General features: G+C 34.9%; 2 protein-coding genes across 5 annotated transcripts; one reads left to right on the top strand and one right to left on the bottom strand.

The window, feature by feature from the left end:
- Positions 1-2,906: 2,906 nt before the first annotated feature.
- Positions 2,907-5,993, bottom strand: LOC130731801 (ubiquitin-conjugating enzyme E2 28-like). Of its 2 annotated transcripts, none has more exons than XM_057584019.1 (4): positions 5,921-5,993; positions 4,425-4,552; positions 3,840-3,944; positions 2,907-3,050 (listed from the first exon to the last, which is right to left on the bottom strand). In XM_057584019.1, the coding sequence occupies exons 1-4, from the start codon at positions 5,988-5,990 to the stop codon at positions 2,907-2,909; spliced, it is 447 nt and encodes a 148-aa protein (XP_057440002.1). In that variant the 5' UTR covers positions 5,991-5,993. The 2 variants fall into 2 exon arrangements, with proteins under 2 accessions (XP_057440002.1, XP_057440001.1); XM_057584018.1 differs by having other exon boundaries at positions 3,816-3,944; positions 5,921-5,990.
- Positions 5,994-11,635: 5,642 nt separating this feature from the next.
- Positions 11,636-20,779, top strand: LOC130734433 (uncharacterized). Of its 3 annotated transcripts, XR_009017944.1 has the most exons (6): positions 11,638-11,961; positions 12,161-12,485; positions 17,370-17,428; positions 17,825-17,974; positions 19,310-19,420; positions 20,427-20,779. XR_009017944.1 is itself a non-coding variant. In XM_057586861.1 (4 exons), the coding sequence occupies exons 1-4, from the start codon at positions 11,691-11,693 to the stop codon at positions 17,854-17,856; spliced, it is 687 nt and encodes a 228-aa protein (XP_057442844.1). In that variant the 5' UTR covers positions 11,638-11,690; the 3' UTR covers positions 17,857-18,134. The 3 variants fall into 3 exon arrangements, 1 of the variants encoding a protein (XP_057442844.1); XR_009017945.1 differs by lacking the exon at positions 17,825-17,974 and having other exon boundaries at positions 11,636-11,961; XM_057586861.1 differs by lacking the exons at positions 19,310-19,420; positions 20,427-20,779 and having other exon boundaries at positions 17,825-18,134.
- The last annotated feature ends 5,046 nt before the right edge of the window (positions 20,780-25,825 follow it).

The raw sequence follows: 25,825 nt of genomic DNA, 5'->3' as shown, positions 1-25,825 counted from the left end.
AGCCATCCCTACTTGAGGCCTTCTAGAGGGCGAGGGCGGCCTAAAAAATCGGGTAGTTGCAGCAAGCCTAACTCTTCTCTAGCAAAAGTGCCTCGACCTCGGGGAAGACCCAAGAAAGTGAAGCGAGGGGGAAGAAAGAAACGGACGATAGAAGAGAGGGACTGTTGCGACTCTAAGTTGGTGGATAGTGTGGAAGATTTTGCCGTCATGGGTAATGAATTGGCGCTTTTGGAGCCTGAGGGTAGTGACCCTAAAGGCGTTTTGACTAGGGCGAGGTGCGCTTTACTTATGGGGAAAAGGTGTGGAATGGTTTATGATTGCTCTGACGAGTGTGCTCTTCAAGGTCTTGTGGCTCAAATTAGCTCGCGCATATTGGGATAGGACCTTTTCGAGTCTATCGGAGTTTATCTTTTTTGGTAGCTTGATCATCTCTCTTGGGTTAGCTTTTAGGTTGGTGCTTATATTTTGGGAATTTCCATTGTATATTCTTAAACGGGGTTTCTTTTTGTGGGGCGTTCTATCTCGGGTCTTTGGGTTGAGGTTGGCGTTTCTATTTTAGGTGATTAGCTTTTTGCTTTACTAATCACTTTTGTTACCCTGTACTCTTTTGAGCTTTGTTCCCAAAGCTTTTGCTTAATATATATCTTTATGCTTTCGAAAAAAAAATTAGCTTTCATTAAACCGACAACACATTGTCAAGAAATCATAAAATGATAGAATATGAGAAGCAAGCCAACATGCAAGTTTTAATAAATAATTTGAGAAGGTCAAAGCAACTTTCAAGCATTTATCTTTCAAGTTTCATTTTAGGAAAATGATTTATCTTCCTACTAATCCTCCTACACACTAAATGAAGCAAGAAGTTATTGCTTTTAGTATCTTGAAAATGTAAAAAACACTTAATTCTTTCTCCATTTAGTGTGTAGGAGGATTTGTAGGAGAATGATATATTAAATAGTTTTATTTAATCTCTATTTTTTCTAGACTTGACTATGAAGTAGATGTTGTGGAAAAAAAAACAAATATCAAGTAAAAACAAATACAACTCTAGAGAAAGAACTAGTAACGTCAAAGTTGGACTTGATTTTATTGGACCTGATAATTTAAAATAATATAAATGAAGTTTGGATTTGGGAACGAGAGAGGAAACGTTAAAATATATACGAGGTAAAGTTGGTGGCTTGGGTTCCACATCACAATGTTAAAGAAATGATATTGGTAATATATAAAGATTTTTATAATATTGGGGGTTGCCAAATTTATTTTCACATAATATTAGTAAAGGAAATGAGAATTGTGAGGGGGACCATGGCAGGAGTCAGTCCCCCCCTCCCTACGCCACTGACCTCGGGCATTCTGTACACTTGTAAAACGTGTATCACATTCCATCCCAAACAGTGTTAAAAAAATAATTTTTAATTTTTTTAGAAATGGGTAATGATCTGGTGCAGCCACGCCCACACATGGCACAACTATGTCTAAGTGCCAGAATTGTTCAACTTAAGATTTTCCACGCACCCAAAAGTTAACTTTTCTTTTCCACATGGTTGCAACTTAAGCTTGACTCGAATTTCAATTCTTGGACCAATCATTCATGAGTAACTGGTATTGCTCCCGATTACATCATTTGATTTTGATTATGTTTTTTTTTCATATTTCAACCTCAACACCAATATTAGTAAAAAAAAATCATTTTTAGCATCAATTACCAACATAAACCTGTTATTGAGTTTCAAGTTTAAATGAAGGTTTCGAAACTAAGAGTAAAGCCTCAAAGCTTTCTCTACTCCTTTATGTATAAAGATAGTTCGTTTGACTATATTTTGCAACAACAAAATACTATCACAAAACACTTGATACATTGAATTCACAACCTTGTCCAATGATTAAGGTATTCTTCCAACCTATAGGCCTAAATCTACCCCAAGATATAATAGATAACTAAGGAAGATATAGAGTCTTAGACCTTAACTTATATGCTTGATCTTCAAGAGTTTGACCTTCAATATGCCTGCGACCCAATTCAAAAACTTGGTCATTAATTTTTTTTGTTAACACCCATACTACCTAGGTTCGAATTACACTTGCAAAAGAGGTTGTTTGATGGATAGATTGGGTGGAGGTCTTACTAATATTAACCTTGCTTGGAGAATAAAGTTTCTTAATGTTTCAATCTCTCATTTAAATTTGATTGCGCTCTTCTATTGCTCAATTGCTCAAATAGATAACGAAGACCATCTAAAATGCTAGTTTTCTAGAGAACTCCTCCAAATTTCATTGAGTCTATTCGAAAATCATGTTCTCCAAATCTTTGTTGGAATGATGTCATTGGAAAACTATAGGGAGAGCTTAAATTTGAAATTTATAGGTATTTGGAAATATTACCAAAAGAGTGAGTAAAATCCTTATCAGGCTTGATAGGTTTGCTAAGAAATTGATGACGGAATCATAGTTACAAAATGATGTTACCAGGATATGAAGATATCAATTTTCAAGAGAAGTTTCCTTAGCATAAAAAATCCAAGTGTACTGGCTTTGATATGTGAAAAATACATGAGGTATTTGAGCATTATCATGGTATGACTATTATTAGAAGAACAAATTATTATGCTAGTTTGCAAGACCTCGATGGTAATTAGGTAGATGATGCATACTTGCTTAAGAAATTAGCAACACATTCTCTTTTTCTAAATATGCTTTGATTCTGCTAATACAAGTTTAAATATTAGAACAAATGTTTCCTTTGGCTACATTTCACCATTCCAAAAGTAGCATTTTGTAATACCAACAATAGACGAAATGTTTTCCCCCATTAATATCCATAACTAGAGGGCAATCAATCAAAGACAACAAGTATTCATGCCAAGGTTGTAAAATCTGATAGACACTGAAAGTAAAAATGGTTATTAGCCCATGGCATATTTCTGAGTCCAACTTCTTGCATTTGACTCGTACTGTTTCCTGTCTGTCTTGTAGATGTGGGCAATTTCAGGGACCAAAGGATCATCGGGATTTGGGTCCGTCAAAAAGGAAGAAATTGAGAGCAGCACCTACAAATATCAAAGACAAATAAACAAAGTAAATATGTAATTATATGAATCATGTATTCTAAGATTATTTTTGCAATAAAACTTACTACAAGTGTGAAATATCTAAGTTTATGTAGAACCACTTCATGCAACACAGCCACTCATTTTCTTGGCATAAAAACTATTGAATATGGATTGATGCATTCTACTAATCCCTTATTTATTGAACATTGATGGGCATTAATCCTAAGGAACTTAGGAACTTACATAAGTAACATTTTTGACATAATGTGGACTCCTTGCACGAGGGTTCAGAACTAACTACTCATGTCAAACTTCTTGAAATTAGTCAAACTTCATAGCATAAAATTGTAAAATATGGTTATTACTCTATTATGATGAAGCTAGAAAAAGGAACATAAAATATAGATTGCAATGACAAAATAACAAACATATTGTAAGGAACACATTTTTGGCTCCCCAACCTCCTATATGAGTGTTAGCTGAAAACTAACCATATTTTTCTGAGCATCAAACATATCTGTTGTTCTAACTTCATTAACAACAACAACAACCATGTTTTACATGTACCAAAAGACAACATTTAAAAGTCATGAAACCACGATATTAATTAGGGGCTAGTGAATTTTGATGAATCCCTTGCTTAGTAGATATTGTTTTCACATTAGGTGTATAGAATTATCACAACATCTTAGTTGATAAATGGATTGAAGTGGAGGGATAAGAAATATATTTTAACTTTTCAATGAACGAAGGTTGTCTAACTATCAACTTAATCGACAAACACACCTTGGAAATGGTTAGAGCGGGGCTCCATTGATCCTTCAATATATCAAGGCAAATTTTTCCATTGCTATCTATGTTTGGGTGGTAAACTTTTGTCTTGAATGCAACCTGAAAGATCCATCACCATACATAACTACATAAGTATGCACAAGAGATGAGTTCAAAGAGTTAAATGGTTGTCCCTGAATGATAGCTCAAGTGGTAAGAGCTAGAGAACATGTGGGTTGGATGAGAGAGGTCTAGGGATCAATCCTTAGAAGATGCAATTTATCTTACCGATGTATCAAAAAAGGAGTTAAATGGTTCTCATGACCGCATAATATAAAGATACGTTTTTCATATATAGCAGAATACATTCCAAAACAAACTTTTCAACTGAACCATACGCTTATAATTGTATAATTTTCCTTTAAAATAAAAAGTTAAGAATGCACAAAATGTTATTATTTTTAAGAAATAAATGTATTAAATACAAAGAAGAAATTCCATCAAAATATGGGGAAATTAACTGCCACATTATTTAATATACTAGTAAAGAATTGGAGAAAGTGGAGATTCATATATAAGAAAATAAATACTTTTACAAACCTTGGGTGGCTTGAAGGGATAATCTGGAGGGAGATTAATAACAAGTGAGAAAACACCTCCCTCATAAGGACTGTCTAGAGGACCCATGATTGTTCCTTGCCAATGAAACATATCATCAGCAACAGGACCTGCAATATTTTGAAACAAATACATATCACCATTTTTTTCTTAATGTCCAACATTTTTAAATAGGTGAAATTCTAGGGTATGTTTGATATGTAGGAGAAAAGTAAGAGAAAAGAAAATAAAAAGGAAGAAGGAGGAAACAAAGAAAGAGAGTAGAAAATGAGATGATTTTTAAGGTTGTTTGTTTGGAAAGAAAGTGAAAAAACATGTGAGAGAAAAGAAAAAGATATGTTTTAAAATGATACAAATTTCCTAAATTTAAATAAATATAATGACCATTTTTGGTAAAGCAAAAGGGTATTTTAATAAATAAGATACATTAAGTATCTACATTAAAATTTTCTGCCGGTTTGTTGAAGAAAACAAAATGCATAGGGCCCACACCTTTTTCTCTTTTCTCTTGTATTTCCTATAGGTTCCAAAGAGAAGAAAATTTCTTGAAAAAATTGTGTTTTCTTGGCTCATCTTTTATTTCTTCACAAAATCGTTCATTTTAAATGAAACCTAAATTTCCAACAATTTTATCCAACTACATTTACCATCCTAAGACTAGATCATCTTGATCAATTAGTTTCATCCTCGTTGGTCAGTAACACATACAAAACACAACTAGGTTTCCATAACTAGTATTAAGCAGTGATCCAAAACAGAAAATAAGAACAAGAATAACCAGCACTTTAAAGTATTGATGAGCAATTATATTGTTAATCTGCATAATGGTTGGATCATACACTAGGATTAAATAAATTTACACCATTTGTCATCATTCAACTACATCAACTCCTACTTCCTTTTTGTCGAATCAAGTGATTTTATAAAATACAATACAACAACCAACAGATGCAAAATCCAGGCTAATATGTTATCAAATAATAAAAATAATACAAGTTGAAATACAAACAGAGAGGTACTAGCATATGTATGATGTATTCTACCTATCCATCAAAAGATATATGAAATAAAAACTACACACAATTATACATTTTCCAAAAATGTTCCTTGTCACAGATGATAATTCAATAGTCAACATAAAACCTCAATTATGAAAACTTACAAGAACCCTAAAAAATAAATCCCAATCCATAAACAACAACAACACCAATCTTAGACGACATCCGCCACAACCAATCAAAACCAATCTCAACGAAAGACCCAAAGTTCTTAACATGAATTTACAATTTGTATAGATCACTCCTATGAGGATCGCTTATTTCTAAACAATAATAGACGCACTGTAGCAAAAATTGAAAATAAAATGATTAAGAATAAAGAAGCACAAAAAATTCAGAACATGAAGAAAAATGATAGGGACAAGAAGATAAATAAAATCAAAGTACAAAGAAAACAGAAAATTAAATAAAAAAAAGTACCGGCACTGCAATAGGTGGGAGGATCCTTCTCCAAATCGTTGATTTCCTTCAAGATCCACTTCGATTCCATAGACAAAACCTAACAACAGATCAAAATCTAAAATAAGCTCGAGACCAAACACGAATAGATCTAGAGCGTAACAACACACTAGATTCTGTGTACGTAGATCAATAAAATAAGCGCAAGAGAAACCCTTTCAAATTACGAGGAATAAGAGAGAGCTATTGTGAATTGAGGAATGAAAATTAAGTCGTGGGTTAGGGGTTTGAAATTGAAGAATGGCTCGTCGTTGAAGGAATCTGTAAAGGTTCACTAGGACGAGAGCGAAAAGTGTGTGAATGGACAGAAAAGTGTATGGTGGTTCATGTTGACATGATAAAAATTAATAGTTTAATTAGAGTTAAATATGATTTTGGTCTCTCTAACTTTATCGTTGGCTGAACTTTGTCCCTCTACGAAGAGAAGCTACATATGGGTCCCTACCATTAGAGAATTGTTTTATTCTAGTCCTTTTATGAAACTGAGCTCATGCTGAGTGACTATGTAACAATGAGCACTTAAAATCTTATCCACGCCATTTGATGAAGCTGACATACCAGCCATGTGTATTTTTAATTAAAAAATATTTTTTTGGTATATAGAGTTAAAATTTAAATATAATTTAAGTGTACACTTAATAATTCAATTTTTTTAATTAAAAAAAAATTAAACCATAATCACTCATTTGAAACTCCTTTCTCATCCAAGCAACTCAAGCAACTCAGACACCACTGTTACCTCACTTTCCCCTCCTTTTTCTTCACTTATACCATATTTTTCGGTGACCTTCCACCGCACCCAACGTCCATCACCACCGCACTTTCTTTCTCTCTAAAAAATCACCCAGCACCACTCATTGCCGAATCTTCCCATTTAACCCATAAATCATCCACTAATCCATCGAACCCCCACAAATCCAAATCTTCACCCAATTGAAGCTTCAAGAGATACAAAACAAGGGGAGCGCCACACAAAAAGAAACTAAAGGGGAAACAAGTATTGATTAAGAGAGAGGGAGATTGATCGTGGGAGGATAAATGGTGAAATTTTTTCCGGTTGGAGGAGCGACACAGCGGTGCTTCAAAGACGGCGACGCTGGCTGCACATAATGATTGTCGCGGTGGTGAGTTGGGGTAGTGGGGGTGGGGGTCGTCATTGTGATCCTCTACAAAAGGGGGGGGGGGGGGTTCGGGACACTGAAAGAAACATCGTATTACTAACAGATTTTTACTGATGGCCTTAAAGCTATCGCAGAATCTTGCTATTATCGACAGTAAGGCCGTCAGTATTGTGTTTTCTAAATAAAATAAAAATGTTATCGACTACCTCTGTCGTAGGTAATTTGGCGGTAAATAAACTTTTTGGTGGGATTAGTCGTTGATGGTACAAACGGCTTTAGCTGTCGATAATTTAAAAAATTGAAATTTTCGTCAGTTGTTAATTTGGCGGGGTTTTGAAATATTTACCGTGAGCTACCAACGGTCAAAACCATTGGTAACCTATAAGTATCTGAAAAAAATGTAGTTGGTAGCATACTGACAACTAAAATCTTCGTACCCTATAAATAGGTTTCTTTTTATTTATGAAATCATAAGAACATTTTCAATCAAACAATTTTTTTCATTGACTAAACTATGAATTATTTGTAAGGTCCAATTTAGAATAAGTAGGACCAAATACATATTTAACCCGAATATATTTCATGTCATGTTATCTGTAATGTTTGCTTTCTTCTTTTTTGCTTTGTTGGATCTTTGTTCACTTGGAAGAACTTGTTCCCAAACCTTATCATTTTCATTCTAATAAATCTATTTTCTATAAAAATCAAAATAGAAAATTTATGTCTCATATTTCTTTCAAGTAGTCCTATGATATCCACAAGATCATCGTTTATAATATCTCATCCTAGAGATTGATGCACTTTTCCAATCAAGCAACTCAGCTCATGTTTATATTTTCTTTCTCTAAAAGTGAAAATACTTTGGTTCCAACCCAACTCAATAGTTCATTTTGGAAAAAAATGCCTAGGAATTCTTGATGTCTATGTGGCATGACAACCCAACTCATACAAACAAAAAAACAAACATACCCTCAATGGTTTTTTAAATAATCATCACTAGAAGGGCCACATCCACAACAACACTAGCATTAGGAGATGTGCGAGTAACCCTCTTTTTAACACTATTTTTCAACACTTTCATGGATCGATAGAAATTTATGTAGGTAGGATTAAACACAACCAGAAATTCGCTGTTTAGCGACCGAAATATTTCAGTCACAAATAGTGACCGAGTTTGCGACTAAATCCATGATATTTTGGTCATACTTCAAGTTTGACTTACTAGTGACGGAAAATTTAGCGACTGACATTTCTGTCGCTAAATTTGTAGAATAAAAATAATAAAGCGATGTAGCAACTAAACTAGCGATAGATTGTGTTAGCGACCGAACAATCCGTCGCTATTAGCGATCGATTTAGCGACGATTATATTAGCGATCGACATTACCGTCGCTAAAAAGTATATATAGCAAAAATAATAAACAAAGTAGCGACGATATTAGCAACTAATTTAGCGACCGATATATCTGTCGCTATTAGCGACTGATTTAGCGACGACCAAATTAGCAACTGGCGTTTCCGTCGCTAAAAAGTATAATAAAACTAATAAACAAAGTAGCGACTGTATTAGCGATAGATGTTTCTGTCGCTAAAAAGTATAATAAATATAATACACAAAGTATCCTTTTGAAAAATTGTCATGCCTTGGATTCGAACCCAGGTTCCCTAACAATAATAGCTAAGACTTGCTAGTTGAGCTATTTACCTTCCTTAGTTTTGTTTGTGTTCATTATATATATTAATTAATAAAACGTAACCATAATTTTATCAAAACTCAATGTCAATCTACCAAATCAGGCCCTCTGCTTCTCGACTCTCTCTCGCTCACTCTCTTCTCTACGCCGCTCGAACCTCCATCGTTAGGGTTCCTCTTCATCTTGGTATGAGTTTACTTTTTTTTGGCTCTCTTTACTCTCGCATTCTGCCTCTCGCTCACTCTCTTCTCTTACAGGTCACGAATAAAAAGAGGAAAAGGTCGAGGAGGATGAGGAATCCGATGATGTAAGTAAATCCTATTTATTGCCTTGATTTTTTGTAACAGGCATGTGTGGAATGTGGAGTTGTTATAGCATCTTGGTTGCTGGTTTTTTTGGCTGCAGGAATGTACCACATAATTCCTGCTATCTACTGCAGTTTTTCCTTGGCATTCTACGAAATTCCTGCTATCATTCTTTGCTGCTAGTGTGCTTCTGGTTTTTAAATAGCATAGAAAGAAGAATCTAAGCATAATGATTCTGCTAGTGTGCTTCTGGTTTTTTAATAGCATAGAAAACTGCTAGTGTGCTTCTGATTTTTTAGTAAATGTTATATTGAGATAACTTTCTCAATTATTATATTCCCCTTCATAGGAATTAGGCACGGTTACAGAAATACATATTTGAAATTTAGAATCTAAGCATAAAGATTCATCATTTGCCAAAATCAGGAATTAAGAGGTTCCTCCCCCAAGTTATATGTGCTGCCACCCTTATTCTCTTCTCTGGTGTTTACATAAAAAAGAATGATGTGAAATATTTGGTCGCTAAATTCCGTCGCTAAATAAGTCGTTAAATTTCGTCGCTAAATCAGTCGCTAAATTTCGTCGCTAAATTTCGTCGCTACATCGACTGCTACAAATCGGTCGCTACATTTAGCGACGAGTGAAATAACAACCAACAAAATTAAGTCGCAAAATCGGTCGCTAACAATTTTAGAGACCGATTTAGCTCATTTAGCGACCGATTTGGTTCGTCGCTAAATGATTGTTTTCTGGTAGTGCAAATGGGAGTGACACCCAACTTTTTTAGGGTAAAATATGTCTTTTGTCCCTGAACTTTGAGCGAGATTTGATTTCCGTCCCTCACCGGAGTAAAAACCGAGATAGGTCCCTAAACATATGGGAAATAGTCAGAAATGGTCCCTGTCGAAGTGGTGGCGCTGATCACCGTGACCACATGTCACGGAAAGCCTACGTGGCATGTGCCATGTCCATTAATGAGGTGAGGTGTAATTTTTATTCTTTTTATTTTCTTTACCTCATTTCTACATCATAATTAAATACATTTCATTAAAAAAATATATCATAATTTATTTATTTTTTAAGTTTTTAAAATACAAAAGAAAATCAGTGTTCATCCCTGAATCTTTATCATTTTATCATCTTTATCCTTCTTCATCTTCATTATGCTTCTCCTTCTTCTTCATCCAAGCTTTCACCATCTTCATCATAAAACTTCAATACCCCAACAAACAAGGACCAGCCAAAATTATTACCCACAAGTTCAAACTTCCTCAAATAAAAAAAATATCAGTAAGTCAATGTTCATCATTACCCAAAAAATTCATTCTCGTTCCTCCCTAAACACATACACCCCAGACCCATAAACAAAAGCAAACTTTTAGGTTATCAACCATACAACAAGAGGACAATACAAAGATGCATTAATGATGGAAGATGGCCAAAAAGAGAAAACACAACCCACCATTTCCCAATCCATGTGGATTTGATTTTATATTAGATTTAATCATATGATTCATGTTAGATCATTTTCTCTTGGTATGAGACCTTTATCAAGTAGTGTCTGAAAGTGCAAAAAAGATAGGAGAGTAGATTCACTGGCGGGTGATAGGAGAACAATTGGGAGTGCAAGTTCTTGGGCAGCTTGGATAGAAAAGGTCAAGCAAAAATCAGAAACCCTCTCACCACCCCAACATCTATCACCCCGACTGTTCAAACCGCTGCCCCACCGCCCCCACCACCAACCACACTTAATAAATTTAAAGTATAACTTTCTAACTTCTTTTAAAATATTAGTAAGTGAAGTTTTAATATTAAATATATGATTGATAATTTATTCTCACTTATTTTAAAACAAGTTAGTAACTTATAACTTTCTCACTTATTATTTTTCAAAAAATTATTCTTTTTCGAATGGTTTAACTTGTTAAATATTTGGATGATCTTTTGTATTTTTAATTAATATTTTTATTATATAATAACAGTTATATTTTGATTTTCTGTTGGAAAAATCATGAAAGTTAAATTTTGCTTAACTAAATTGCGGGTAACCGGCATGGGTACATGCATATTGGTACCTAGAGGGTACAAGGACGGTACTCAGGTTAAGGTTTGATACCCACGCGGGTATGGAGAAGGGTACAAGTAGTTTTTTTAAAACGTGGGTATGAGGATGGGTACCATAGTACCCTACCCATTGCCATCCCTACCCACCGCAACCCAAAACCCTGTACCCCAACCTATCGCAACCCTCCACCCCTAAAACCCAAAACCTAGATCGTGATGGAGGTAGATGGTTCATGGCCTCTCAACTTGATGGCATGCACCACCCATCGCGACCCCCCACTCCCACTGCTCCCAACCCTATGGAGAAGCATGACCAGAAGAGTATGCACGATCTCTCTCTCTCTCTCTCTATGTCTATCTTTGTCTCTCTCTCTCTCTGCGTCTATGTCTCTCTCTCTCTCTCTGATGAAGATTTGATTAAACGTAGTTTTTATCTTAGGGCTTATTTTAATTAATAATATTTCATTTTAAAAAGAAAGAAATTAATTAATTATAAACCTGCCCATTACGTTGCCCACGGGGCACTCCCTCTCTCCCTCCGTGTCCGATGGAACGGGTCAGGACGCAGAAACGGGTCCAAATTGAAGATCCCGACTCCGACCCTCCTCCCAGATACGACGACGTTTCCGCCGCCGCCGCCGACGAACCTGAAGAAGCGAAGGTTCGCTTCAAATCCTCCAACAGCAACGTCTCCGACGACCAAGAACCATTCATGGGCTTCAAGGTCCGTCGCAAAGCCTCTTTCCACAGAGACTACCAGGGTGATTACCTCGACGTCCCTTCACACCCATTTCTCATGAAGATTTTGCACAAACAAGGTTATACCCCTCAAAACCCCATTTTAATTTTTCATTTCAATTTTTGTTTTGTTTGTTCATTTCATTTCACTACATGTTGAGAAGTCCCACATTGATTAGAGATATGACCTACATAGCCCTTATATATGAGAAGATAATCCTCAACTCTTGAGCTATCAGTTGACCTAGGCCTCCCGAATTCTATTACTATACATTACAGGTGACAGGCAGGTTCTATTTGCGGATAGGGTTTTAAAGTTCACTTGCTCCGGGAAGATGAAGCGTTGCGTTCTGTTGATCACTGATTTCGCTATTTATATCGTTGACCCTGAAGTGGACGCGCTTAAACGGAGGATAGCGCTTGCGGCAGTTGAGAGGGTTTGTCTCAGTGAACTGAGTGACAACTTCTTCGCGGTGATAATTCCGACGGAGTATGATTTGCTCATGGCAAGCACTCGAAAGTCTGAGATTGTTACCATGTTGGTTGAAGCTACCAAGTCCAAGAGCGCTTCTGATTTTGAACTCGACGTGGCTTTCTCGAACAGGTAAAATGAGATTTTGAATTTTTTGTTATCTCTCTTTGATTTATCTATTGTGTTGTTATCAGTTGGTGCACATTTGGTGTGGTTGCTTGCTGCTTTGAATCATGTTTACTGTGAATATGAATTTACATGATTTAGATTCACTCTGACATCATAACAAATTAAGAAGAACTAAGATTGTTATATAAAGATTGCAGTAAATATTAATTAACTGTTATTCTCACTGGATTCATCATGTTGAGTAGCCAAACCAGCTAAAGCTATGAAGCAGAACACTAACAAATGGCAGTTAGAAAAGTTAGCAGTTAGGAACTAACTTCCTTTCAGTTTTATGTTAGATGGTTGGTAATTGTAAGAGTAGAAATTATCAGTTCAGATGAGTGCATTGTAAGTAGCCTACACCCATAAGTAGCCTACTTCCGCAGAAGAAACTGTTTCAAGGCTCTTATGGGTCGAGGATAATCAGCTAGTTCCATCAATCAGGTTGGATTTCTCCAATTCATCGATGTTCGAACAAAAACCTAAACGAATTTTTGATTTTCATCCACGTACGAACAAAAGCCTCAACCATCTTTTCATTTGTGCTGAAACCTGGAAATAGAGTTTTCAAAACCAAATTGACAAATTTAATATATGTAAGCAACATAATTTTGAGCTATTTTCGTCATAGCGTTCCCTTTCTCCAATTGAACCAAATTTTCAGATAAATTCTATAAATAATTTTGTCACCACATAAAAAATATTCATGCCAGGTTTTCATCTTCATTCACCCATGTTGGAAAATAGAATAGTTAGGTGTGTGTGCGACAGAGAAGAGCCAGAACAGGGATGAGGGGAGAAAGTGGAGAAAGAGAGTGGTAGTGAGCGGAAGATGAAAGAGAAACGTGAAATTAGGTGAGAGGCAAACGACCCGCAAGCGAAAGGGAACCAGGGTGATCTAAGATGTGCGTGAAACTAGAAATTAGCGTAGAGTGGAGTTTTTTTTTATTTTTTTAGGTAAGCCAAAATTGATATATAAGGGAGTACTATGGGTACTCCAACCATTTACAAAAAGGATAGAAGTTAGTAAAGCACCAACTACTAAATAAATCAGCAAGAGGAGAAAGCTCACGCAGGAGCAAACCAAAATCCGACACAAAAGATACTAACAGAAGTTCCCCACTAAATAAGTAAACAAATTGAAAAGTCCCAATGGTAGTCCTTATGTTAATAGCTCCACGGAATCTGCAATAGGAATAGCCAGGAAGATACAGGAGCGAAAGTAAGGATAGCTTTGCTGCATAGCTTTTGTGTAAGATAGTGCATCCAGATAGATAATATATAAATCAGAATATGTCACACTGATTTACAGGGCAGCAATAAGAAGAGCTGGTTGCACTTGCCATTCATAGAGTGAGCAATGGAAATCCTTTTTCCTTCCTCTGAGCCAGCTCCATGATCTAAATTGGATCCCATCCAGCACCTTATCAATGTCCAATTGATCATTCCTGAAGATGCTACCATTCCTGAGGTTCCATAATGCCCAAATTATCGCAGTCCAGACCACCCAAGCACATTGTTTTTGTGAATTAGACCTCCATGGATAAATATGCTGCAGGAAATGTTCTTTCCCATCCTTTGGAAGAACCGTATAAAATCCAAACCACTTATAACAGGCCATCCAAACATTCCATGATAGAGGGCAAGAGAAGAGGAGATGAGATGAGGTTTCCTCTTGTGACACACAAAATGGACAACGTAAGTCAGATTGTGAGGGAATCGCTTGTCTCTTCCTCAGATTGTCTCGTGTTTGGATTCTGTCATGGAACATCTTCCATGTGAAGGCTAAAACATTTGAGGGGGAGGGAACATACCATAAGCTCTTAAAAACATCACCACCAGTATTGGTACTCAGAGCAAGCAAACTGGCATAGGCAGAGTGAACCGTATAGGTTCCCTCTGGGTTGGGAAGCCAGATCCATTTATCTGAAGTGTTCGCGGATGGGACAAATACTTGCAGAATATTCAGTAGTTGATTGAAAAGCTCCACCTCAAAGTCTCTTAAGGCTCTTCTCCAAGTAAAGTGCCAGCTCCAAGTTCCAATTTGCCAAGATCCCATCTCTTTGATGGAGTGCTCCTTTTGTGTTGACAGAGAATACAGCCTTGGAAATCTTTCACTCAGTTTCAGATTATTAAGCCACACATCCGACCAAAAGAAAGTGTCATCACCTTGTTCTACTTTCCTACGCAATTGATCCTCAAACCACGAATCATTCCCTTGTGGGAAGCACATGATTTTCAGATCTTGCCACCACGAAGAAGCTTTAGATACATTTGGGCCCTTATACTTTGCACAAAGTACCTTATGCCACAAGCTGTCTTTCTCAGTCAAATACCTCCATCTCCATTTTCCTAATAGTGCTTTATTGAATCGTCCCCAATCCTTGATTCCCAAGCCTCCCTCTTCCTTAGATTTGCAATTTTTTTCCCAACTTATCCAAGCTATTTTATTGTTATCTTCTCCTCCACCCCACAGAAATCTTCTCAAGATTTTATGACAAGTGTTAATTACAATCACCGGTGCCTTAAAGAATGATAGGAAAAATAATGGGAGTGATGATAGAACACTCTTTATCAGACAAATCCTTCCTCCAAAAGATAGCACTTTGTTCTTCCAAGAAGCTAATCTCTTCTTTATCCTTGATATCACCGGATCCCAAAAAGCCACCCTTCTTGGATTTCCTCCAACCGGTAACCCAAGGTATTTAAAGGGAAGAGTGGAGTGACGTGGAGTTGTTAATAGAAGATTGCATCCTGACCGTGTATTATGATTGTCAACTCCTCTCATCTCTCACAATAACACATTGCTCTCACCCGATATGCCCCATATATACATATATATATATATCATAGTTATCGATCGCGGCAAATAGCGGCGCTATCGCGCCGTCGCGTCGCGGCCCTTCCCCGCGATTCTGAATCGATCGCGTCGCGGAACGCCGTCGCGGCTGTCGCGCCGCGAATCGCGGCCAAATCGCGTCCAAATCGCGTTCGATCGCGTTCAATCGCGGTGCTCCAGGTTGAAGATGGGTCGGGTTCAAGGAAAATCCTCAAATTTCCCTCAAAATTGTAAAATTAGGTTAAAATTTGAGGGTACTTTTGGAATTTCGCTCTTAATAAGTGAAACGGTGCGTTTCACTCGTCTTCTTCGCGCGTTTCTTCTTTCTTTACGCGTTTCCTCTGCAACCTGCAACCTTCTTCAACGCGTTTCTCCGGTGCGACTTGCTTCCCCTCAGCCACCTTCGACCAGAAGTCCAGAACCCATGGCCACGGCGCAATCTGACAAGCACCGTCCAGGCTCCGGCGAGCACCACCCCTGTTTACCCTTGGGCCTTTATTCTGTTCTGAGTTGCTCTGTTTTTTTCTTCTTTTCCTCTATTTTTTTTTCCTTTCTTTTAGTAATTATATGTATATATTAGTTATATAATATTATATGTGAAAAATCAAAATAGCGGTCATCCCGCTATCCGCTATCCCGCTATCCCACTTTTGGGGTCGGCCGCTACGCGCCGCGATCCGGGATTGACTACTATGATATATATATACATATACATATATATATATATATACATATATATATATATATATATAGTAGCTGATGCTCCCTGTGACCATTCAGTTTTCAGAATCATCTACAACTACTCAAGCTTCTCTCTGCTCACCATTTCTCACGGGAGTAATCATTTTTAGAAAGCATATTCATCACTTAAAACGAGTCAAATCATTGTTATGTTTTGGCTTTTAATATATGAATTTGCAATTCTGCAAAGTGCTAATCAAGTTGCAGTATGACAAGGAGTGGCTTCAGTGACCCATGTATCTATTCGTAAATTAGAATTCTGATATTGAGTAGGCTTAAATGCACTTTTGGACCCCCAAGTTTTAATTGTTTGCGATTGTTGACCCTAATCTTATTTTTCTACGAACCGAGACCCTGATCTTTCAAAACGTTGACCCTTCCATTCAAATTCGTCTAAAATTTGACGGAACCCGCTTACCTGGAATTCCACGTGGATAAAAGGGGGATTTAAAAAAAATTAAAACCAAAAAATTACTCACGTGACATGCACATGCTACAGCAAACATAAAATCCCAAATTTGCTTGAACCCTATTCTCAACATTGTCAGAGAATCGGGGGCAAGAATCAGTCGATGGTTGTTCTTCTAAGGTTTACAACTGCAACCTTCAAGCTTTGTCTCTCTGCATTGGATAAGGTGTTGTGATTAGGGTTCAAGCAAATTTGGGGATTTATATTTGCGGTAGCACGCGCATGTCACGTGAGTTATTTTTTAGTTTTAATTTTTTTTAAATCCCCCTTTTATCAATTTGTGATATGGGTTTCCCAAGGTTCTTATCAATTTGTATGGTTTCCCCAATGTTCTTAATAGACTTTTTACGCTGTAACGGAATTACGGAAAGTGACACGCCTAGAGGAACTCAACATGATTTTTTTATATTTCAGAAAATTTTCGATTGCTTTGACTCAGATTTTGTTCTTAAACATAAGGCATTCCATTTGGTAATCAAATGTTTGGGGTCTAGACTACATATCATGTTCCCGTTTCTGATTGATGTCTAAAAGCTCAGAAGATAGGTCCTCCTCATGCATAAGATGCCTCGAAGTACCTTGTTCCGGACTCTCTGAAATTCAGGAATTATTAGATTGTTAATGTTTAAAAACTAAAGTATATTTTAACATTCCCTGACACTTGGTTTTTGAGTGAGTGTTTGTTTTTTTCCTGCCTTCATATGAAGTATACAAATTTTACTCTGGGTATAGTTTCTAATTAATAAGTCGGCGTGAAACTTTCCTATCAATTAATGATTGTTTGGCAATTCCTATGCAGGTTTGAGTATAATGCCGCATCTGACGTGGTGAAGGAAATTCAATTTGAGGAAGTGGAAGGTATGTAGACAATTTTATTTTTCCTATTTCTCCCACTACGGGTCATAGATAGGTGATGATTATCATTGGAAAAATGCTGATTGGTAGGAATAGCAATTTGTATACTAAATGCATGAAAGGTATAACTGTAAAATAGCAATCTGCTTTTTCTTCCTCTTCACTTTTTTCTTCATCCTCATAATTTCTGTTTTTCTCTCTTGTTCACTTTTTTCTTCATCCACATAATTTCTGTTTTTCTCTCTTCTTTACATATCCCTATCATTCCTCTCATACTAAATGGCTAAACTCGTATGTAATGATTATCAGCATTGTACCCAATCCATTTTTATATAAAAATAGATCTTTTTGCGCCATTTCTTTTTCCTGAAGATTCTTTTGTTTCTTAATAAATTTCAGGGGGTGTTAAAACAAGAATTTTGCGGAAGTGAAAAGTTGTTAATCTTTATGTTATCTGTAAACTAAGTGGGAGATACATACAGCTAATGATTATTAAGTGATAGTACCGAATGCCCCTGGGGAATCGCTCATTTGCTTCTCCTCTAAAGGGTTAGTTCACCTGTAATTCTTTTGTAAAAATATTGAGAGATAATACTGAAAGATGTGTGTGATGCTAGTTTTGAACATAAAAATGTGAACCAGATTCATCTGTACTTTAGATGATTGAAGATTCATCTGTACTTAATGATTGAAATGTGGGCTACGTCTAGCATGAATTAGCACATGGGTGATTCATTGCTGAATGATTTAATATGCAATTATTTAAGGGGTGAAGTTAGTTACTGGTAACTTAGGGTTAGAAATTTAAAATTACAATTTGGCTTATGTAATAATCTACCTGAAAATATCATTTGTTTCTTTCATATGTTCGCCTTATGAATATAGAATAATGTTTCATCCACACCTCTCTTTGAGGTGGAGAGAGGTGGAATGAGGAGAGAGATAGGAAGAAAAGAAAAAGTAAGAGAGAGAAAATATGAGATGTGATAGATGATAAGATGAGAGAGATAGAAATAAAAAGAGGTGGAGATGGAGTGTTTAAAAAATGAGGTGTGTATATATCATTACTCATGAATATACCCATCTTACATTCCACAACAGGGAAAATATGAGTGGAGCATATTTCTTGTTCTATTCACTCTGAACTTTTTAGGAGTCAAGCTTTATAATTCAGATCTCTTTAGAATTTGGAGGTCTAACTCTACATTAGGTGAGGATTGTCTTCCGCATATATAAGGATGATACAGATGCAGATTTGAAATGATGATATGAAATGATGATATGGATGCTGATTTGATTTTTTTTTTTTTAGATTATCCATGAATCAATCAATATCAATCAATCAATATATATTAGAAAAGAAGAACTCCCATCAGGCTAATTCGATGAGGTGTCGCTCCCATATTAATTCTCAGACCAATTTAATGACATGTCGCTCCCAGATTAATTCTCAGGCCAATTTGATGAGGTGTCACTCACAGATAATTCTCATTTGATATTAAAAATATTAAAAAAAGCATATATGTATATTTTTATAGTAAATAAAAGAAAAACAAATCCGTGAAAAAAAATCATATATAAAAAAATATTTTTTAAGGATTTTGTTTTGTTTTTATTGTTATTTGTTAGATTAGTTTATTATTAGTCCTATCTCATTGAGATATACCTTATATGTCTTTGGCTTCTCTGCATTTTTAGGACTTTGTTCTTCCCCATCTTCTCTATTCGTACAACTTGCTTTGTTCCCTTTTCATAGACAATATTTTGTTCTATTTCTGCTGCTCTATGCTACCTTTAATCCATGGAGACTGTCTTCTTGATTGAATGATTGACTTTTACTTAACTTTTTCCTGACTGACAAAGAGTAAACGTGTTTTGATTCAGGTTCGATTTGAGAATTTTTGAAATTGCTATGTTCGCACAGATTCTTCTCAAGGATGACCTTTATGTTGTCTGTTTCAGAGACCGTGAATGAGGAATAAATTGATTGAAGAGGTAAGCTAACATAGAAATAGAAATCGTTTTGTATTTTATGTTTTTGATATGTTATTCGAATTGTGATCATTGTTATGACTCACCTTTCTTTTCTTGGATTTGCCTTCTCTATATTGTAGACTGCACTCTATAATTTAACTTCAGTGTTTGATACTGTATACATATGCATGTAGTTTTGTTGTTTAATCAACAGTGATATAGTTCTCTAACATAGTGCCATCTAAAGTTGCATACTTCACTTTGTTATTCCTGACCCTATTTTATTAGTTATAGCATCGTATTGAATGTTGTTTTTAATAAAATATATACCAATTGAATAATTCTAAATAATTAGTGTATATTTTTTTTAAAAAAAATTGTATATTGGAAAACACAAAAAGAAGTTTGAATTAATTTTTTGAATATGTAACTGGATTTAAATTTAAGGCATTTATAAAAAAAAATCACATGTTGACCAAAATTATGAAAAAAAATACAACAAGTTATCCAAGCACATGTTGACCTTTTTAAATTTTAGATTTGATTAGGATTTAAGTTGCTTATTTCTTGATTTTTTCTTGGGTATTTTATTTTATTTTGAGAGTATTAATTAGTTTTTATCATATTTTTATTGAATTTTCGGATTTTTATTTAATTCAGGATTTTATGAGTTTTTATTGTGATTTGCTAGATTTTGGTAGTTTTTATCTATCTTTAGTTAGTACCTTTTTAAATTAGATTTGATTAGGATTTAGGTTGTTTATTTCTTGATTATATCTTGGATCTTTTATTTTATTTTTGATTTATTTTGAGGTTATTAATTAATTTTTATGGTGTCTTTATTGAATTTTCGGATTTTTATTTAATTTATGATTTTATCAGTTTTTATTGTGATTTGCTAGATTTTGATAGTTTTTATCTATCTTTAATTAGTACATTTTTTAATTTTAGATTTGATTATGATTTAGGTTGTTTATTTCTTTATTTTTTCTTAATTTGTCTTATTTTTATTAAATATTAATTCTAGGAAAAGGGAGCTGATCTGGTGCTGAGGGTCCACAGAGTTACCATGGACACGCAGAGATTTGACGGTTGCTAGGTGAATTTGGCAGAGTTTCTCATTAGTTGCGGACTACAATTGTTTCTATATTGTTTCCATTTATCACCTAAGAGAAGTGTGTTTACTTAAATTTTCAAACTCAAGTAAGGATGTAACAGAAGGGGAAATTAATCAGGGACTGCTAAGTTAGTTAGATGTTATTATAGTAGTTACTTAGTACTAGGACGAGATGAGTTATAAATAGAGGAAAATCAAATTAGATGAACACATTATGTAGCATTATATATCTCTCATTAAGTATGTCCTTTAGTATCTGAAAATATTGCTAAAGTATGGTATTGAACATGTCTTAAGCACAAGAGAAAGTTCTTCGTGCAACACATAGATAAAAAGTTATTGTTTGAACTTATAGGTCGAAATCTAATTCCTATGAGTGGTAAATAAAAAATCAATATGATGTCATTACTTTTTTCATAAAAAAACTAATTACTATAGGGTTAAGAGTTCCCACGGGATGAACATTTTAACAGAAAAATAAATTTTAATAAAATGTCACTATTTTACAATGTAACTTCATATTAAACATGTTCTACATAATCTTTCAAAAAAATGTTCTACATAATAATATAGTCTATTTTTATTTTATTTTGTTCAAATTACAGGGCAAAAAGCTCATACGAGAAAGAACATTTTAGCATGGAAATGCTTTAATGTCAAACATAATAAGAAAATTGCATTTCATATATGATTTAAGTAAATTGTTCATAGTATTTCTAATGACTTTAGGAGTAAATATACATAAAAATTATGTGAGATTTCACGAGGTCTGTGGTATTTCATTTGTGTTATGGAGCTGTTTTATTAAACAGTTATCTTTGTTAGTTTCTTAATTCCATCAGGTAAGAATCTCAACAAACAGTGTTTTTAGCATGTCAAATTTGTATAAGTCAAGGTATTGATTTATGCCTCAAACACAAGAGCAAATTTCACTGTAAAAACACTATAAATTTTTATTCTGGAGATGCCCACAGTTTTCTACTGCTTATCCTTCTGAAACCTAAAAGCGCCTGTTGTTTGTATTTGCGTATAATTTTCAATTGATATGTTTTAATTTTAAACTACTATAATGCTACCCACGTGATATTTTATTTTATATGAAAAGTACCATTATACTTTTTTATACAATCATTATATTCTAAACTAATTGATTGATATTATTTTAATAGAAAAAATTTAATATAATTAATTTTAGTATTGTTTTCAAAATTTTAGGAGTGTGTATTTATATATGTATATAACTATAATAATTGGATAGTAAGAAAAGTACGAGGAATAAAAAATATTAATACATATGTACTATAAAATTATGACCTAAATTTATCAGTGCTAACAAATTAGAGTTACGAGAATAATAATTCATTTTTTCTATAACTTAAGTGTATTTTTAATAATTTAAACAATAACTATATATTTATGTATTGTTACATATCTAAAACACAAAAGCATTACCCTTTATGCAACACGAGTATACATCTTCACAAACAAAATTCAGTTATACCTCACATATGCAAAACTTAAAGCTTTTGGCTTATTAACTTCTGTGTTTTTCAAAATCTTTATATTAGTTAATGAAGTGTATGCTTACAAAACACTAAAATTGAGTGTCTTAATTTGTGCTCTTTAAATATCTACATCTTTATTATGATTGTTCTTACATTCTTAGCATCTTAAATATTTTATAATTTAAAATATTAATCGATTTACCAAATACAATAAACAAATTCTCCGTGCAACGCGCGGGTAAAAAACACTAGTTTCTCTTTCCAAATCAAAAACTTTTCAAAGTCACAATTTCTTACATATTAAATGAGGGTAACTTTGGAAAAAATATTAATTGTTTATTTTTTTGGTTTTCCAAGGTATCCCCATTACCGTCTACCATGAACCTAACCTCCCTTAATGTCATCTAGAGTCTTGGGGGATTAATCTCATGACAGCTGGCTGAGAATACCTTGAGAAAAAAATAAACATTTAATGTTTTTTTAAAAGCAACAATATCTTTTTCTACATGCAAAAAACCAACACACCAACCACAAGGGGTGACACAAGTGGTGAATGTGCATTTCCTTAAGGGATTTCACCTAGGCTTCTGGCCCCGGGTTCGATCCCCTCTGAGGTAAAAAATAATACCGTATCCCGAGGCAGATTAGTCACGTAAGGCCCTGTTCCGGTATGGAACCTTAGACTTGGGCTAAACAAACTGAGAGCAAGCGAAGTAAATGAAAACTAATAAAATTGCGTGAAATGATAGGTCCCCCTGCCGCTTGGGCGGTGCCTGTTATTTATAGCTTGGGTTTTGGTCCGAACGAACCATGGGTTGCCCGACCCATTAAGTATACAAAATGATCAGCCCAAGTGGCTTAGGAATTGGTACGCCCATGTTAGACCACAAGCCCACAAGACACTAAGACTTAGAATAAGACGAAAATGTCTTTAATCAGCCCACAACCTTTATAAAGTAACTAAAGTGGGCGTATAAATCATAACATTTATTTATTTGGATAAAAACAGATAACAATAATCACATCAGTCTAACTCTTCTTGTATTTCCTTTCCTTGCGTGTTGAATCAGCTGGTCAAATCCCTTTACCTGTCACTTCCTATGCCTTTACTGTGGCAAGAGCCATCATTGCTTTTACCTGCTATAATTACATCAACAAAATATCCACAAATATTTGGGAACTTGAGCCATAATGTTACTATGCGTCCTCAGAACCCACTAGCCTCATCATCAAAGCAAACATAAATATGATTAAACAATTAAATTCGCATGCAAAGAGTCATATCCATACGTCACAACTACTGGACTAAATTGTCCCTTCAATTGAACTTCACCACAAATCACATCCCTTTAAAATCAAATCTTGGACCAACGTGTCCTCTGAACCCAATCGTCAACTCTGTCCTTTAAAGGCATGCATGAAACGACGCGTCCACTTAGCATTTAATGCCGGCATTAATTCACCCTTTCAACCCACCTTTTCATCTTTTCTTACCCTTCTATATAAAGTCCAAAACTTTCCCCTTTTCTTCACACCCTCACTTTCACATTTCTTACTCACATCATTCTCTTTAATCACTCAAACCAGTAGACCTTTTCTATTTTCCCACCGAGTTTGCTCAACATTCAACGCTTCTCTCTGCATTCATCATCAACATTCCCAGAAATCGTCCAAGCTTCCATCTTTCACAGGTAAACTTCACCCTCTTTCCTTCTCTAATGTCTGCGTTCCTAATTTTGCATTTGAACTTTTAGCCTCTTATGAACATCTTATCCTACTAAACCCAGAAACCTAACAACAATGTGCTACATTTCCACCCAGAAATTCAATGTTTCACATTTCTACCCAGAAATTCAAACCTAATTTCCCTCTTCATCTCATACTTTGAAACTTTTCCTCTCAGGAACCTTTAAAAATGGCTACCAAACGTACTCGTAAAGAAGCTTCTGCCTCCACCACTCCATCTTCCGCTGATTCTCTATGGGTTTCCAGTAAAATCAAAAAACAATTTTCTAAAATTTGTACCCCAAAAGCTGTCATTGATTTAGTCACCAAATATAATTTTAGGAAAGATGGCCTAGATGCCCACCTGGACATAATTCCCTGCGCCCCTGATGAACCATGTTGTTTTGGGAAAACAGATGGTCAAGGGCGAAACTTCACCTATTTATTCGAAAGTTTATTCTCCGATCTAAAATACGACCTGCCATTCTCTGACTTTACCTGCTCTGTGTTGACTCGGGGACATAAGGGTATTTTTGTGAGTCTTTTATTTTATTTTTAATTTATTTTATGAGTTTTAATTAGTTTTTATAGTATTTTTATTTAATTTTCGTATTTTTAATTATTTTAGGATTTTAGGAGTTTTTATTATGATTTGGTAGATTTTTGTAGTTTTTATCTTATTATTAATTAGTACTTTTTAAATTATAAATTTAGTTAGGATTTAAGTTGTTTATTTTGAATTATTATCTTTTTAGTATTTTATTTTGATTTATGTTTTTATTTTTATTTTATTTTGTTTAGGATTTTCGGCATAAAAAGAAAAGAGAAAATCAGGAAAAGGAGCTGAAACTGGAGCTGATGGTTCACAGGAGGTGCCATGTACCCGCAGGAGATCAACGGCTGCTGCTTTGTTCTCTGACATCCGGCATGATCTGGAAAGAGGTCCACCATAAGACCATGCACCCGCGAAGCGCTGGATTACTCACTTTAAAGCTTGGACCAATTCAAAAGCGACACGTGGCGTTAGATAGGTTTTGTTTTGTCTTTTGCGGGGCCATCACGTGGAAAAGAAAAGAAACAGAAGGTAAAGTAGGCGGGGGCAGTTTAAAGGAATACGGAAAAACTTAATATATATATTTTGGTAGAAGTATTATTTGGGTAGCTTTTGGTGATTGGAATTGAGCACAGACTTTTTAGGGTTTTGAGAGCTTTTTCAAGGTTTCTCCTGGAGATTTTAGGTGCTATTTTCTTTCTCTTGAATTCTTGATTATGGTCATGCTAGGCTAAACTTCTTTTAGTACTTGGGATGTGGATCCTTTTTAGGATTATGTTTTGATTCGAACCTTTGCTTCATATGAATTTTGTTTATTAATCTACGTAGTTGTTTCAATTTATCTTTTGATTATACTTGAATGCATGCGAGTGATTTACTGATTCTTATGAGAACGGAAGTTGATTAGGAATTAGAGAAACAAGGAAACAATTAGATTAGGCGTTCCCTACTGCTTGATTCAAGAGTAGAACCTAATTGCGTTGACTAGTTTAAATAGAACTTAATCTTCAATTCCCTGGTCTAGGTGCTCGTAAAACAGACTTAGTAATTGAATTGAAAGTCTAGGGCGTGTGAGTTATCAACATCCTAGAACATAGGCTAAATCGCTGTAGAGGAGTTTATTAAATTCATATGAACATTGTTAGAATAAAGGCATAAGCCGAATAGGTGAAACAGGACCCAAGTACTATCTTTCTCATCTGATTTCATAAACTATTTGATTTTCGCTTTTACTTTTTATGAGTGATTGCTACAATCTTTAAAATCCTTAAAATTGGTTTTTATTTTCATAATCTAAATATTAGAAGTTAAGAGAATTAGTATTGAATCACAATCCTCGAGGGATCGATATTTATTACTACGGGCAACTTTGTACACTTGCAAAGGAGCTATCAAGTTTTTGGCGCCGTTGCCGGGGATTGTCTTTCCAATACTAGTTTTAATTAATCTCTGTTGTCTAGATTTTTTGTCTATCAATTTTGTTTTGTTATTTCATCTTTATTGAACGGGTGCTTCTAATTAGTGTG

This window comes from Lotus japonicus, chromosome 1, assembly GCF_012489685.1.
Source record: "Lotus japonicus ecotype B-129 chromosome 1, LjGifu_v1.2".
Lineage (NCBI taxonomy): Eukaryota > Viridiplantae > Streptophyta > Magnoliopsida > Fabales > Fabaceae > Lotus > Lotus japonicus.
Note: the sequence above shows the minus strand (reverse complement) of the source record. Positions and strands in the feature narration are given on the sequence as shown.

Bases quoted from the DNA above. Each gene is read 5' to 3' on its own strand.
- LOC130734433 (XM_057586861.1), top strand. From the start codon at position 11,691: ATGGAACGGGTCAGGACGCAGAAACGGGTCCAAATTGAAGATCCCGAC. The intron at 11,962-12,160 runs GTTATACCCCTC...TATACATTACAG, and splicing joins GAAGATTTTGCACAAACAAG to GTGACAGGCAGGTTCTATTT. The intron at 17,429-17,824 runs GTATGTAGACAA...AATAAATTTCAG, and splicing joins TCAATTTGAGGAAGTGGAAG to GGGGTGTTAAAACAAGAATT.
- LOC130731801 (XM_057584018.1), bottom strand. From the start codon at position 5,990: ATGGAATCGAAGTGGATCTTGAAGGAAATCAACGATTTGGAGAAGGAT. The intron at 4,553-5,920 runs GTACTTTTTTTT...AAAATATTGCAG, and splicing joins TCCCACCTATTGCAGTGCCG to GTCCTGTTGCTGATGATATG. The intron at 3,051-3,815 runs GTTAGACAACCT...TGATATTTGTAG, and splicing joins GTTTGTCGATTAAGTTGATA to GTGCTGCTCTCAATTTCTTC.